This window comes from Struthio camelus, chromosome 9 (assembly GCF_040807025.1).
Source record: "Struthio camelus isolate bStrCam1 chromosome 9, bStrCam1.hap1, whole genome shotgun sequence".
Classification (NCBI taxonomy): Eukaryota; Metazoa; Chordata; class Aves; order Struthioniformes; family Struthionidae; genus Struthio; species Struthio camelus.
In genome coordinates this window covers 31776986-31794428 of record NC_090950.1, presented here as the reverse complement: position 1 = coordinate 31794428, position 17443 = coordinate 31776986, and the positions used below count along the sequence as shown (strand labels likewise).

General features: G+C 37.9%; 1 protein-coding gene across 4 annotated transcripts in view; it reads left to right on the top strand.

Annotated features, from left to right (window-relative positions):
- The window catches only part of RSRC1 (arginine and serine rich coiled-coil 1), a 178936-nt gene that overhangs the window by 75487 nt on the left and 86006 nt on the right, over positions 1-17443 (top strand). For all 4 annotated transcript variants that reach the window (XM_068953991.1, XM_009668513.2, XM_009668512.2 and 1 more), the window contains exon 6: positions 12819-12855. In XM_068953991.1, the coding sequence (XP_068810092.1) occupies positions 12819-12855 (37 nt within the window). The remainder of the gene's footprint in view (positions 1-12818; positions 12856-17443) is intronic.

The window sequence follows — 17443 nt, the reverse complement described above, 5'->3', positions numbered from 1 at the left end:
TTTCCAAAGCTCACTTATGTATTTTTGATTCTTCCTCACTGAAAGTCTGACTTTAAAGGAAACCATTTTCATATTGATTATGTTTTCAAATTTGTTCTTGAGTTTTAACCGAATAGCCTTTTAGAAGAACTTCCGGGTCTTCTACTTGAAGTGAAGGATCTTTGTGCTGCTGTCCATAATTTACCAGTCTCAAAATATTGGAAGGTACATACAGAACTCCAGAAAGTCCTATAGGATGAGATGTATATGAATGCTAAGGAAATGTTGTGGAGGATACAAATTGTACAATTCAAAAGTAGTTGTTATGGTTCATTTGCTCTATTTTGTTTGAACTGAGAATTGCTGCAATATCATAGTGATGGTAAATCCTTCAGCTTTATTGTTAATATGCCTATTTGGGCTTGCTGATGTTGTTCATATAACAAGAAAGTCTTCTCCTTTCTGTCAGACCTCTCTTTATATGTGGAGAATCTTCTGGCTTACTCCTACCATTCAGCATATAACCAGACTGTCAGGAATAGCTGTTACATAAAAATCATAGGAGTTTTTTGAAGCCGACTTTGGCTGCAAGAGTCTTTTGGAAGACCCTTTGGGCTATGTTAAGCTGTAATAGAAGCAACTGTGTAATTAATTGTGAAACACAACCGGAAACCCAGAAGTCCAGAAATGGTGCAAACTGCGTTAGCTGACGTAGCTGGTGGAGATAGAAATAAACATCTGAGTACTAAGTAGTTCTTCTTTTCCAGGATAAGGAGAAATTTTTACCTCATATAGGAGTGCAACCGGCACCCATCTAACAGTTAAACATATTTTTAAACCTGTTTAGAATATTTTCCAAGCGTGCTCCCCGTATTCCCGAGAGAAGCAAATTCAGGCCGGGTGAAGGAACGTGGAGGAATCAAACTGAAGGGGTGAACCACGTTGCAGGGACACAAAGAGAAGTAGCAGAAAAGCTCTCACCAGTTGGATTTTTGTACCTCCCAACACTGATGCCTGAAGAAGCGGTGCCGAAAGCGGACCAAGCCCAGGCACGCGGTGCGTCGCAGTGGGGCTTTCCCGGGGTTGCCAAAGTGCCGCACAGGGCTCCAGTCACGATGGAAACGTGCAACTGGCTGCTTTCGTGCAGTCTTTTGGCCAACACTGGATGCATCCCAGGACTGCCCGTTCATTTGTGCCTTTTCTCTGGGCTGTGGTAATTAATCAGTTTTGAACACTAGAGGCAAATACCTGCTCTTACTGAAGAATTGTTGCGCTTAGTTAGCTACTTCTTTTGAATGTCTTCAGTATACACAGTGGGTTTTGGGGGAGGGACGGGACGGTCTTCTGTTTGCTTTGCTTTTACAGCACCAAGGTTGTACTGCTCCTGGAAGGGATGTCAGGACAAGCACGTGCCTCCAAGTTGTAAGACAGGCTCGCGGCTTTCTTGGGCCTGTGTTAGCGTTACCTGAAGTTAATAAAGCCTTGACCTGCTATCTGAAATCCATCCGCTCACTTTGTAGTAATTTTTGTTCGAAGCAAATGCGATGTCTTCCATGTCCTTTAAAGATCCCTCCAAACAGAGTGAACTTTTAATTCACCTTTAATTGATTGGGGGGGGGGGAGGGGGCAGTAGGCAATATGGGATGAGGACAATTACTGGTGAATATTTTACCAAAAACTGGTACGGAATTGAAAAGGGTCAGTCCTTAGCAAAAATGAGTATGTTCTGATGGTGCAAGAATACAGGCATATAGCTTGTGTTATAGTATTTTTAATTCTAAGAACATCTCTGTGTTAGAACCTGCAAAGAAAGTTCAAAAGTGCAAAGAACAAAACCAAAGGCTGCGAGTCTGCTGGTAACTTACGGTGTTTAGATTTTCCTTAAAAGAAACTTTTCCTATAAAGAAGCATTTGCATTAGGAGTGCAAGAAGTAGTAGTCTGACTTGTCGTGATGGATTATAGACGGGATCAAAAAAATTCTCTGTAGAGTATGCAAATAATGTAAGAAGTTGTCTGACAAGACGGGTCCCTGAATTTCAGGACAATGCTTTATGATGGAAAAAAAAAAAAAAAGTATCCACAGTTGGATATTGTTAGCGTGTTTCCTGGCATTGAATATGGATAACAGACCTGAGACTGGACAAGCTTAATTCAGCTAAGAGATTAAATGTAGATATTAGCTTTGTTGTGTGAGCTGAGATCTATAGGGATTTTTAAAAAGGGAGGAGAAAAGATAAAGTGATCTGTTTCTAAATGTCGTATAGAAGATTTAAGTCATCACTTTTATAATCCTTAGAATATTCAATAATAAAATCCATATCTGTACAATATAATTTTAAAATGCAGACAGTATCTGACAATATGTGTTTTGAGGAAAAGTATCCAGCTGTTTTACAGAGATTAGTAGAAAGTTGTGTGTCAACAAACAAGTTTTAAATAGTTAATGTAATATGGAAAAATGGAGGAATAAGTAATATGGAATCTTGAAAAACAATTTACAAATAATTAATATAGAAATATTTTATGTTAACTTGCTTTACAGGAAGATTACCCTTAATAGTTGACTTTATTTTATTAAATATTTCATGAGGAACTAGTTATTTCCCTAAGTACAATTTTCATGAGCATTTACTATATTTTCTACAATTTATAATGAAAATAACCCGAGATCAATCCGTTCGAATGCTGAGATACTTCGGTGAGATGTGGTAGTCTGTGATACGTAGAAGTATTTACAAAACACTGTTACAGAATATCTTGATGTTTAATGTGCATAAATAGTTCTTAAAAAACAAAACAAACAGGACTGAGGTTTCCTTGTGCGTTGTGTGTGTGTGGTGGGGGTGTGGGTTTTTTTTTTTTTGGGGGGGGGGGGGGTTTGTTATCAACAGACCAAGGGCCTGAAGGAATAGAGGAAGTGAATGGACACCAATGTATCCAAATATCTCATTTTGCCTAAAAGCAAGTGCCGGCAGATAAATGCCCATAAAGGGATTTCTTTCTTAAGCCCCATGGATTTTTTTTTGCAACTTTTTGTGTGAGTTAGAAATGAAAACCATTCATCTAGTGCCCCAAAGAACGGCCTTATTGAATGGAATAACAGTGTAATGTACCATTGAAGGCAGGATTGAAAGTGATTATCTTGTTAACTCTTGACAGTTACCGCCAGCTTGAAATAGAACTGGCAGGCTTGATTTGCAAATGAATTAGAGCTTTTTCATTTTGTGCCAGGATCATCTTTTTATATTCTGATATGACAGATGCTATGTTCCATGCTTTTGTTTCTCTTCAGTCTTATACTTGCAAATAAAAAACAAAAGATTATGATAGTAATTTTATTTGCATCTTTTCTCTAGGAGTTTATTCTTTGTGTCGAAGTTTTTAATCGTATATTTTTCAAAAATTTGTTTAAGAATAGTATTGTTCTTGCAGAATAAAATTTCATTAGTTTAAGTACAGTAGTAATTGGGTGAATGAGAGGGATTTAGAAGCTTTCAGAAAATGGAAAATTGATTGTACTCGAATTGTTACGCTGTTTAGAACATGTACATTTTGTCACTGATTTATACTTAAATTTAATATGCTTTAACACTGAGAGTTGAGTGCAACTGAGGAAAATATAACATTTTAAATATTTATCCTAAAAGTATGCTAATAGAAATACATGCATAATTAGTTCCAGACGTAACGCTGATAAACTTTGTTTATATTCTGCAGTCATCCAAACCCAGATGGTAAGGTGTTAGGTATGATAATTATTGTGCACTCTTTATATGTTCCTCATTAACCTGTAGCACTCTTTACTAGTCCAGAGAGTTTTTACTATAGTTCTGTTTACCAGTGTTAAACCTTGCTCTGCTTTGTTTAATATTCAAGGCAGCGTTCTGTGCATTTACACTGCTGGGCTTTCTGCTACTTTTGTAATCAGTTTTGTACTTTGAGACTAATTAGCAACACTTCCTACTACTACTGATGTCCATTACTGAAATGTTTTCATACACTTTCACCTCCAGGATGTGTTTTAATTGAATATCTACTAAATAATTTTACAGAAAAGGTAAAATAGGCCAAAGTTGTCTAATTTATTTAAGACTACCCCATAATCTGGTTAACAGAGACAGTGACACTCCAAAGCCTGAAGCTTAATTGCTCGTGTTTGCTGGGAATTCAAACTTTGATTAACAAGGTTTTGCTCTTTGTGAAGAGAACCCTGTGCAGAGAAGGGGCGGGGGGGACCACAAATAAAAACCGCAAGGACTGTTAGGTGCTTTGAATTGCCAGGTTTATGAGAGGAACGGCAACCGCCACAAAGAAGTCTACTTTGATTGTTTATGCAATTGCCATAGCTGATCTGAAGTCTTGGTTTTAAAAAAAAAAAAAAAAAGGGGGGGGAGGGGAGCTTTTTTGGGTAATTATTTTGGCTAGATACTGTATGGCCTCTCACTTACCTGAGAAATACGTATGGAGAAAAAGGGGATTCTGTAGGGTCTGTTCAAAAATATTGATGTTATCAACATTGTATTTTGGGTTTTCTTCCTCCATTTAGTTTCAGTGTTTATTTCAATTGCAGAAATATTTTGAATTTTGCTCTGTGAGCCATGGTTGTATATTTTTTCCCCTCTTGAATATTTGATAAGGTCTCTGGGGTACTGGTTTTTCTTCTCTCTAGGATAACATATTATGGAAATTGTTTCACCTTGTGTCCTGTTTCAAGTCCCTGGTTTTTTAGCATGATTCAATTTAGTTTCCATTATGTTCTACTGAGTTCTTCAGCAGTTCCTCCAAGTTATTCTGTGTGTGTTTGGGAGCAGGGGGGTAATTTCTGCTTTTCTTTCTGCTTTTGATAGATAACCTTCATATAATAGCTGCTTGAATCTTTTTTAAATTTAAATTTATCAGTAATTGACCAAACTTCTTACAATTTATTTCCTGAGTGAAATAAATTTGGTGTGAGCTGGCTGAGGGTACTATGCAGGGTGATGGTAATATGCTGCTATTGAGCATAGTAATACCATCTTGGAAGACTTATAATTCAGACCATTTGAATCTGATATTAAGTAAGAGCAAGCCAACATTCACACTGTTTCTAAAAATCATGGATTTTTTTCTAGCAGTCAGAATGAAGGATTTCCTAACCACTCTCTCTTCTCCATGGGAACTTGTTCTGCATGAAGGATTAGGGAAAGAGTAGTACAAAGTTCTTAGTGGAGCTTTATCTCATCTTGTTGAACTCTTTTATAAAAAAAAAAAAAATATTCTCAGCTGAAGTATTAGGCTGGTTTTCTGGATGTTTTGTGTCATCAGAATAATGGCCAGATTACGGCCCTGTGTTTCTTCTCACCTACATCCTCTCTGAGTTTGCCATTGGATTACTAAATCCTGTTCACTGTTTTCTTTAGTCAATGTATTTTATTGTTTATTTATTGGATCTACCAATGATGGGGGAAAAGCAGCATTTTTAGATACGAGGAGCCAGAACTGTTAAAGCCATTACAATTATCAAGAAACTCTGAGATGCACGTAGTACTGGGAATCTTTGTGTAAATTTAAAGTACTACATCTCAAGTCTCAAGGATTTTGATTTTCAGTGCTGTGCTTCACAGGTTGTCATGGAGGTTTTGTATCTCAGATGCGCAAGAAGACTGTGTTTTATTGTGTATCGTTTTCTTCTCTAGTTCAGTTTGAAGTAATTTGAGTCCATAAATGCAGAATCCATTTAAATTAGTTAATAGGCGTAAGTGGTAATGTTGTTTGGACATGTTATTTGTTTACTTTCAAAACATTGAAATGTATTTCCTTCATGTTGATATATCATTTTCTCCTCTTTACTTTCATAGACTCCCTTTGACATAATTTCCACTTACGGCCACAAAATGATAAACTCTTCAGAATTTTCTTTAAAACCCAAAGAATGAAAAGTAGTAGTGTTGAAGAGTTGAATCTGATTTAAATTAATTTGTATTTTTACAATGCCTAATGACAAGCTACGCATCTCTTAGTACATTAGCTTAGTACCTAGGACTACGGTTATCAGAAGCAGATAATTATCAGACAAAGGCCACGATCAAATTCAAGATGCCAATCCGTTGAAATGAAGATAACATACAAAAAGAAAGGTCTAGAGATAGCTGACTGCTCTACTTCTCCCATTGCTGTCACCTTCAGCATAGTTGCATTTGGCAACTATACTGTGTTGCTCGCTCCTATAGGTGTGTTACGTTAGCATAGACTCTTCACTATTTGAAGCCCAAGAAGGGAGAGGGAGTGACTAGTATGTTGAAAGTAATAGCCTCCCTCACCCTCTTCACTATCCCCTTTTGTATAATTCCTAACATCTAAGGCCTGTTTTCATTCATTTCCGTCTTCTATCCCTTTTTCTCCCTTCAACGCAGAGGTGGGGGTAGAGTCTAGACTGACACACGAGTTTAATGTAATGCCTTTATCCCATTTTTATGTTGCTCATATTAGGTAAGCTAAGTAATGCAGTCTGGTTGGCATTGCTTTAAAACCTGCAATACAGTATCAATAATTGACAATTAATGCAAAAGAAGATTAAACTACTCAGATGTCTTACTGGGTGCTAAAATACTCAACAGGCTGTCAAACAGATGAGCTTGGCGAATGTAATATTCTATTGAAGAGGTTCTTTAAAGGTAGATAGTAGAAAGGGAAGATAACGATAACTAATGAAGTAAATAGTAAAGGTAACAACAGTGGAGTAGTCAAGGGGAGTTCAAGACGCTATTCTTGAATAAATATCTGAAGTATTACCTGATGAAGTTCATAAAGAACCTCCGAAGACTTTTGAAGAGATTCAGCTGTTTCTTTTGAAGTTGTTCATATAGAATACAGCTGGGGATTGATGGCATGCAGAAGGAAAACAGGAGGTGTGAGTGCTACTCAGAGGAAGATCTGTAGGGAAGACCATAAGATAAGAGTAACCTGTAGAAGCATGTTAACATGACGTTCTTCCAAGAACCTCTTTTACTATGAGGTTCTTCCAGGAAGAATACTGGGACAAAAAAGGGATTAATTTTAAAATGATAGGGTTTTTTTTTTTTTTGATGTGATGCACTTGTTGGATGATCCAAGAGAATTTTAAGACAGAGAGGGCTCTGTGAAAGTTGTGTAATGACATGGGACAACACCACCTGAATGACAGCACCAAAACACTGGCGTGCATGAAGAGTGCAATCAAAAGGCCTTTATTCAAGGGTGTGATGGAGCTTCCCTGTGAGAGAGGCTGAGGGCACGGGGAAGAGACAGCTTTGAGGGAACCTGACGGCAACTACCCATACTGATGAGGAGGTCATTGAGGAGATGGAGCCAGGCTCGTCACAGTGGGGCGTTGTAAGAGGACAAGATACAACCAGCATGGATTGGAAAAAGAGAGGTTTGGACTGGCTATAAGGAAAGACTTGCACTGTGAGAACGGCCAGGCAGTGAAACAGGTTGCCCTAGGAGACTGCAGTCTCCATCCTTGGAGGTTTTCAAAACCCGACTGGATAAATCTCTGAGTAACGTGGTGCGGCCTCCCAGCTGACCTGGCTTTGAGCAGTGGGTAGGATAGGACTAGAGACCTGAGGTCCTTCCAGCCTGAATTATACTATGATCCTATGAATTCTAGCCATAAAACTATGGCAAAGAAAATGACTAACCAAGAATATAATAGGAATGAGCAGATAACTTGAGAGGAAGTGCAGAATGTGAACTAAACTGGTGTGCTTTCGTTTGAAATAAATTTTAAAAAATTGCAGCCTACTTCCGGTTTGTTGCCACTTCTCTGAATAGCAGCATAAATTCAGCTCACCTCTCAGAATTGTCACTTGGTTATTTTAACACTTTTTTAAGAGTTTAACACAGACCTACTAAGAAACTTGGACTAGCCACCATCATCTATTTTAGTGATAAGTATAAAGTATTCCTCTGAGATGACTTTGGTTTTAGGTAGCTTCATAATAACAACATAAAATTTAGCGCTAGCATTGTAGTATGATGTTAACATTGCAGCATCTTGAAGGCGCTTTGCTGCAAAGTGCTTTAAATAACACAGGGTGAACCAGGACAAAGTGTGGCAACTAGGTGCTTCATTTGGAGAGGTGAGGGGTAAGAAAATGAAAAATACTTGTTTTAACTGCTAAGAAAGAGGAGGTCGTGATTTTATCACAATCTAGATGAAACTACTAATAGATATATTGTTATATTTTGCTGAGTGGATGAAGTAACATTCTCCATCTGATACAGAGCTAAACTGAGAGTCCTGGTAAATGATCAGAACGTCTTTTTGCCGGATATCATGCCAGGCACTTGTCTTTTGTGCTTTTTCTTATCAGAGTAGGTTTTCAAGCCTAATGGAGAAGTAGATGCATCTTGTGATTAGCCTTCAGAAATCATCCTTTGTTTATGTGAGTTTTTTCTGAGAAGACTTCATTCATATGTTACACAAGAATTTGCTTCAGTGTAAACTAATAACATGCAAAGAATTTGTTACAAATAAACATTGAAGAGTACTAGATACACATGAACATATAAGTATTCCAAAATGCTCTGTAAATGTATAGCAGCGTAATATATAGCAGTGTAGGAACTGAAAATAAATAGCAGTGTAGAGTTGATTTTGCATGTATGTTGGTAGCCATGGGATGAGGGTTGGGAGAAAGGGAAACGTGCAAGCTGCTTGTGGCTCGTGGTGTTTAATGCACTCATAAATGCTTGGGGAAATCTCTGAGTTGGCAACTGAGTGTGAGTTTTGATGAGGTTTCAGTATGAGCTTGTTTTAGTTCTGTATTTTTCCCAAAGTGCTTTGATGACTGCAGGAGGCAGGATATGGGTGGCAAGACCCTGCACAGTGGCTGCCACTGCCGTTTTGTGCTCTGTCCCCTTTTCCAGCCACTTCCAGCTCCCTGTTCTCCACCTTTGATTTCTTCTCCTCAGATCCTTGCCACTTCCAGTTTTGCCATCTCAGCTTCTCACCTATCTCCCTCCCTTTTCCTACCCCCTCTTCTGTCCCCATTTCCAGTTGCCCAGAAACTGGATCCTGTTCTCCCTATCCACCATCTGTGAGGCTGTGCTTGCTTTTTACCATCCAGTCCCAGTCTCCCTCCCATTCCCATCAAATCTGTCTTCTCTCTGCTGCACTTCATGCTATTCTGGTGGTACCCAGGCTCCTTCCTCATCCAGTCCCAGCCGCTTGTCAGGGAACTGCATCCAGCCCAGACTTATGTCCTGTTAGTCCTTCCTTCCCTCATTCCCAGAGGCTAATTTATCTGTCTCCCCCTCCTCCTCCTCCTCCCCCTCCTCCTCCTTCCTCCCTCTCTTCTGATGTCCTCCCCTGACCTGATGAAAGTCTGGTACCTTCTGGTTTAACTGTTGGCCCCAAGGCTCCTGGTTTCACAAAGGGGACACTGGCAGTGCACAGTGGAAGAACAACGCACTGTGTGTAAAGGTACTGAGTGATTTGTTTAGCTCGGATGTGCAAAAAGCAAGTATTGGTCCTATAATTCCTGTGTCTGAAACTGCTGTAAAATTATGATAAGATAAATTATTTGGGAAATCTTAAATTCTTTTCGAATAGCTAAAGTATGAATATTTTGAAGATACTGCATTATTCAGCTCCCCTGATTAATGGTTAGTTTTATACGTATACCTACTTTTATGAACGTGAATATATGTCCAGCTTAAAAATCAGAATTTTCAAAAAATACTAGTGAATATTTCTGTTTGATTTTAGTTTATTGGCAAGGGAACTAGCACTAATAAGTTAGCACTATCTTGATTAGTTACCTGCGTTATGGTTTTAAGTAATCCTAAAGCTGGCTACACTTGCTTAATTGAATTCCTGGCTTGTTACAGGTCCCCCATGGCCATGATTCAAATTTAGCTCTGCTGCAGTGTTTTTGTCCAGCATTACCAAAAGCTAATGTTTGGACTAGCATGAGTGGCATGCTTACTGTTTTTCATGTATGCTTTTAAAATATATGCATGTCAACTAGTATTTTACAGCACAAATTCTTGACTGTGGTGGGGAAACACAACTTCAGAACTTGCATGATCGTTGAAAAATGCAGGAATAAAACCAAACTTGCCCAATAAAACTAAAAATAAATGTTACACATTGGAAACTCTGAAAGGTGAATGTGTATTTTGGGGGGAACTATGTACTGCAGTGTCTTTGAACCTCATTTTAGTAAACCTGTGTGAAACGTTATTACCAGATAATGATATGGAATTAATATAACTTTCTTGTGGTGTTCCCTTATAGGGGTATTATTACATGGGATGTGCATAAAACAGCTCTTGTCTTTTATTTGCAGTGTTTTATGGTATTAAAGATTAATGTATTCTGTAATAATCTATGGTTAGTTTATGCTTTGAAAATCCCTTTGAATGCATTGTGATTGAGCTGTAGCCACAGTTCCTGATTTTGTATAACACTACTTGAAATACAGTATTAATAGGAGTCTCATTTGTGTATAGAGATATATATATATATATTTTAACAAGAAAGATAAAACGATGCCATAGCTTTGCTAGTTGTCGTTGCCTGATTGATGCATGGCAGCTCTGGCTGGAAAGAGGTTTTCATTGCAAGTGACAGGTGCCACAAGGTTTATTTAGGACAACCTCAACCTTGTCCTGGTTAGCTTGATAATGTTTGCCTTATGTATGTTCAACCACTGCATTTCCTGCGTTAGAGCCTTGTGTTACACCAATATTACTATCTGTGCTGCCTCAACTACAAATTGGATGAACAGCCAGTGACACTTTTTCAATATTATTACATTAAACCAAGTGGATTTTGATTGATAACCTAATATTCAACTAATGCAAAACATCAATCATGGCAAGTATATTAATTATTTAATATTGCAGTCTAATTCAGAAATCGATGTGCTGCATGAGGGGAAGGGAAACTCACTGTTCCCAGAAGACTTAAGACAGGGAATGATTAAAAAAAAAAAAAAAAACCTGCTGTACTCTTGTGTGTTAGTTCGATACAAATCTTTATTCATTTGCCAATAATCTCTTCGCATTTTCCACTTCAGGACCATTTTTATCAGTTTTGAGACCTATAATTGAATTAAGTCTGCTTTCAGCACAGGGCAGGAGGAGTGGCACAAATATTGATGAAGTCATGACAGGGACAGCGCGGGAGACAGACCACTAAGCAGGGCTGGTTTTATACCATTAGGTGGGAGCTCCCCACATCAGCTTCTTGCATCCTGCTTCCAAACAGATTAAGTTCTTTAAGGCCATTTTGTACCACAGAAGAGATGCAAAAGTCTTCATTTCTATCTAAATAATGTATGGACTTGAATAAAAAATTCTTTTTTCCAAAAAAAAAAAAAAAAGAGAGAGCGAGCGAGAAAAGAATGGTGTAAGAAAAGTCCGTTTTTTCCTGTGACTTCATGCAAGAGAAATTTGAAGGGAATAAGTGTGCAAGACTTCTTGAAAGCTTTGTGAAATTATAAATAAAAGCTTTATGTGAAAAGCCTAAAATAATCTCTGTTGTCAAAGTATTCATGAAAGCAGTCTTACATTAGCTTTGCGTGTGTTGTGTTTATCTTTGAGACTACAGTAATATCAGTTAGTGGTAACCTGATGATAAAATATTGCCCTAAGTAGAGTGAGGCTTTAAAACAAGTATTTGAAAGAAGCTTTTTTCAATATTTAGTAAAATCTCACATTTTCTGAATATCTTTGTGTGTAACTTCACGTTGCACTTTACATTCCCCATACCAAGTATTAGAAAACCTGGATCAGTCTCACACAGTGTTTCAGTGGAAAGTAATTGGGATTTAGCCAGGGTGGTTTGAGATAGTTGAATAATTTGTTGAAATATATGTAATGTTATAAGTATAAATATATGCTACATTATGTAGTTCAATAACGAATTGCTTGGAATACTTGGGGGGCAGCTTTTCCCTCGGTGGCGTGAATACAGCCTGTCTTCCTCAAAAAGTGCAGTTAAAATTTGGAAGGAGATAAAACTTGGAGTCAATGACATTAGAAAGCAGCCACCTTTGTTTAGTGCCTTGGGTTTTTCCATTTGTTTTACTTTGTTTTTTGGCCTGGGTGGTGGTGGTGGTGGTGGTTTTTGTTTGGTTTCGAAGTGGCAGAGAGTAGGCACGTGACACTTCTCATGTAACTTGGTTGAACTGAACAAGCCGTTTGTCCTTGTCCTGGCTGGCAAGCTAGGCCGGTATCTGTGCGTAGCAGGACATGTTAAGGATTAGGTTTCATCTGCATTCTCTTTGCTTTTAAATGTTTTTACTGTGTTAGTTTGGTCCATTTTTGCAATCCTGTTTATGCGGCAGCATTTTTTTTTCTCCTATCCGCACACTTGTATTTTTCAGCTGTCAGAAGTAAAATGCAAAGTTCCAGTATGCCTACCGTGACCTACTTAATTAATATACAATTCATTGATTGAATCACCTTTGTAAACATTTGCAAAGTTTATTATTGAAGCAGTGGCAAAGCTGGGCTGTAAAGTCATTGCATGTGGATTTGAGAAGGCAGTGCACGATGATATTTGTTTTATTAATTTCAGTATGAAGTAGTGGGATAATTATATAAAAGTATTTTTGAAATGAATGTCTTGTGGCATTACTGAAGTTTATAGCAATTGTAAGGGAGGTAAAATCTGAGGCTCTAAGCAATTCTGCAGTAATTCCGTCCATTTGGATGATGGATGCTCTTTAAATGTTGTTATGGTTAAGGAATAGAAAGTAAAAATATTACATGCTCAAGAAATTACATGGTTTTGACATTTCTGAGAAACAAATCATTGTAGACAAGGGTTTGGCAACTATTTAAAACTTTTGTTCTTCTGTTACAGGGACTCTGGAAACATCAAAGCTGGATTAGAACATCTGGTAAGTTTTAATTTTCTCTTGAACATTTGCATCATCTTTGATATCTGCATTCCAAATGAACACTTTTGAATGAGCTTTGAATACCTTGAATTGAGAAAGTCAACCATTTCCCAGAGGGTCAGCTTACTGTTATTATGTGAAGGCACTTACATTTTCATTTATCTTACCATTTCAAGGGAATTTTAATTTTTTTAAATTACTTTTTTTGATGTAGAGATGAAATAAAATGGACTACAATCCTTGGATTGATGATTGCCTTAGTTATAAACAAAAATTGTTTGGTGTTGGATTTTTGGCATATCCTGATCTGAAAACAACAAACTTGCGATAAAAAAAACACACACACACACACACACACAAGCAAATATTGCATGCATAAATATGGTATGTTTTAGTAATTTGAAGTCTTTGAAAGAAGTGCACAGCTTTGTTTTTTTTCTGTTGTCTGTGCTTTATGAATAATGTATTGACTTAAATTTCATTCAGTGCTGCAATATAAAATAATAATTGAGATGCAAAATATTTTTGGTTTAAGTAAACATATTCCAACTGCAAGTGATAGCAAGACATACTTAGCATTAAAAACTAATCAGTTGATCAAAACTAGAAAAAAACACAATATTGTCACAAGTCTGAAACTCATTGAGCTTCGAATGTTAGTACCAGCGATCATCAGAACACTAAGTAGTTCATCAGAACAGATTATTAAATCCCATTAAATCAAAATAGTCACAGCTAATGGTATGTATACTTCTCTCCGTATATCATGAGGAATGTTTAAATTCATGTTTAATTTTTCATATGACATCTAAATAGAAACTGTTCTATACAGCTATTAAAATAAAATTTTATCACTGTCTATTGCATGTGGATTTTTAAAAATTGCTTTTCATTGTTGCTTTCCATTTTGGGAATCATTTAGAAAACATTATTTGTAGGAGCTTGCGTACCAATATCTTGGAGTAACAGCAGGAAGAAAAGGACGTATATTTTGGCATAGTTGTCAACAGTTTCCCTTTTATAATGGTGGCATATTAAATGTTCCATTGCAACTAATATTTTGAATCTGTAAATGGAATAAATAGCTGAGTGTCATGAATAGTACTTAGAGCAGTTTGAAAATTAATCTTGTTTGCTAGTTTCATAGATATCTTGCATGCTAGTTGAATCTCTTAAATAAATTTTTAAAATGTTTCATTCCTCTGCTGGTGTCAGGCTGTTGTAATCTGATGGGTTCAGGGAATGTTTCTAATGCATTATAAAGATGCTGTAGTCTTGACAGATGACCGTGACTGGTACTTTTTCTAAATTGGGAGTGCTGCGATAGCTGGAGCTGCAGGTCTGATTTATAATGTCACCTCGAAGCAGCGGGTTTGGAAGGAAGAGGCACTCTGGTTTTGAGTTGCTTCTGGCAGGGATGGAGGTGGGGCACCAGGAATTTCATTCACTGGTGCTGAGAGTTTTGTTGGGATTTCGGGAAGGGCACTCTGTAGAGTGACCATACCTGAAGCTCTTTGGCAGGGTGACTTGCTATGTTTGAATAAAACTTTATCTTCATTAAATACACAAGTTGCCTCATATTTCTGTGAAGGATCTGTCAGAACCCTCCAGGTTCTTGAGCCTTTTCTCCTTTCCGCTGTGATCTTAGAACATCTCTCCAGGGAAGGGTGCTCCAGCAAATCCACTCTTTCCCAAGACAAATGCGGATGGGAGTATTCATGCCGGAAACTGTGTTATAGCTCAGTGTTATGTCAGACAAGTTCACAAAGACCTTTTAAATTCCCAATAAATTTTAGGGTTATTCCTCAGAAGAGTTAAGCCACCTGATTACACTATTTCTACTACTTAAACAAACTGCTGCATTTCCGAGTACCTGTAAGGAACTTTGGAAAAAATTGGGCCAAAGTTGAGAATGAAAAGAGGAGAGTCTTTATATGGATCAAATAATCTGTGTGTTAAATCTTTGAGAGAGATGTATGTGTATCTATAAAGGATGTTTTACAATCTGTGATACAATCTTTACCTGCTCTGTGTGTTTTCATTACTATTATCTGAGTGCCTATACCATTCACATGGTTGCAGCCTGTTTTAGTACTTGTTTAAGTATGTTGTATAAGTAGCATCTGCTATCCTTGTATCTAGCATCCCGTTACATACATGACGAAATTAAATAAAGTAATACCTTTGAAAAAGTTATAAATATTTTACAAGTTATAATTTAGAATTACTTTTCCGGCTGAAAATGGGTGCTCTAATGAGCAAAAGTATTTGCTTCACAGAGTGGAGAACTTCACACACCGTTCCTGTGGCTCTTTCTCAGCGTCAAGGTTTAAGCGCGCAGGTTAGAGCTGTCCCTCCCGAGTGACCTGGCACGAAGAGAGGGCCTGTCCAGCCTGTTGGTCCGGCTGGAGAAGCAGGTCGAAATTGTACTCCCCTGTGACCACAAATAGCTGAATCTGCTCAGAAGCATTTTTTTTAGCTAGTTAAAAAAGGAGAATGAAACATAGATTTTAATGGGGAAAATATATTGTGTATTACAAAAGTTGTGGTTATTGTTAGAATTATATTTAGCTAATTCCTGTTCTGACTATGGATTTTGAGAAACTGTAGCAACCTCAGGATAGAAGATTAAATATTTGCCACTCCAAACAGGCCCTGTTTTCTATTAATAGCTATACTAAAAAAGAACTGTGGAGCCATACGTGTGGTTTATTCTGTAGAGGTATCTCATTTGTGTCTTTGTGTAACATTTCAAAGCAATAACCTGCTTGTCCTTGTGGTCAAGCAGCAGACTCTGGCCGTTTTAAATGATGAAGAGCAACCTGTCATTAATAGCTTGTTTAGCCCATCAGTGGTTTGTAAGAATATAGTTCTTGTCTGGCAGCAGTGCCGGCACTGCCGCTGCTGCCTGCTAATCAATAGCCGCCAGCAGGTGTGGGTAAAGCTCTTCCGAAGCTGGCTAGGGCGCTGTTCGTGCTGCCGGCGGAGCTGCGGCTGCTCTTCACTAGTTACACCTTCAGGTGCCTGCCAGGGGCTAGCTGCTGTATATACAACATCACTAATTCATGGTAACTGGCATAGCTTAGCTCTGTCTGACGGCTCTTGGTTTATGCAAATTTCTTCTACCAAAGATCTGTCCAAAATCCTGCCTTTTCCCAGAAAGTGTTAATACCTATTCACTAGGTACCACTATTTTCTCTTTCTTGGAGCATTATTTCAGTGGTCAACTTTGCACTGGCTTTGCCTGGCTCTGTATCAGACTTTTGGTGATTACAGAGCAGTATCCTAACGTGACTTTTGCACAGCAATGCCTAATAGAATTGTTGGCTTTCTAAAGAGCTATAAAACCGAGCAGCCTACTATTTGTATTCACACACAATTAATTAACACTCTTAATATGAGTAATTATGTTTATCTTAGAATCCTGGCAAAATTGCACGCTGGTCAGTTATATTCTGCAAGCTGGAATTCGCTCCCGTTCAGCATGTGTCGGGTGGGTTGGGTGCGGTTTTTTTTCCTATTGAAATTATATTGCTGTGGAGTACAGTAATGGCAGTGCAGTATGGAATTGAGAAATTGAGTTATTCATTCTCCCCCCCCCCCCCCCCCCCCCCCCAAAAAAAAAAAGGAAAAGAGCGTATTTGGTGGAGTCTCCCCAGTGCAGGCACAAACGCAGACCCGCAGGCTGGGCGCGCGCGCGGCCTCACGCGAGTGGCTTCTCTGAGCTTATACACTTTCTCTTGGGCAATGTGATTAGTGTATTCCCATGATGGGGCAAAAAATGTGGTGTGTAGCAGTAGAGAAAGTCTTTTAAAACTGGGAAATTAATGTGAAAAAAATATGTACAAGTAGAATTTCCTTCTATCAGTAGGTAGAGAAATGAGCGGGGAAAAAATGGTACTGCAAGGTGCTAGTGGTATCATAACCACTGTAGAACGTAGTCTGTAGCTTATGGTGCCATGAGGAGCTCCAATGTATTTATTTCCATGTAAATTCCTGTTTTTCGTACCCATCTCTCGCTTACTCTGCAAGTCATTAGTTTGCTATTTGATGAGGTAAACTTGCTTTATTTATTGAATCTTCTTCTTCTGAAGACTTTCCTTGACAAAGGATAATAGATATGCAGGAGTTTTCTTTTGGAGTGTTAGGTATGAAAACGCAGCCACTACTAACATCTTCCTGGCAAGGTGATGATAATAACTTTAATTTGTCAGAAGTCTAAATGTATTCAGAAATAACCAAGTTGGGGCCCTCTTATAAAATAATCTTAAATATAAGTTGCACAGGAAAACTATCGTTGGTAACTAATTAACTATTTGAGCCAACTCCTACTATTTGGAATATAAATAGTAATATTTATATAGACATAACAGTGAATACTGCTGTTGGATCTTTTTGTATTGAGCCCTTAATGCCGTTGGCTAGTGTGAGGATCCAACTGAAAACATGGCATTTTCTCAAGATGCAAAAGCATAGCTGCAAAAGAACACTGACGATCTGAAGGTAGTAGTAAAGTATTCCTGTCAAATAAACCTTAGAGGATTTTTTTTGATATTCATAAAAAATGTCCATTTTATCTAACATATGG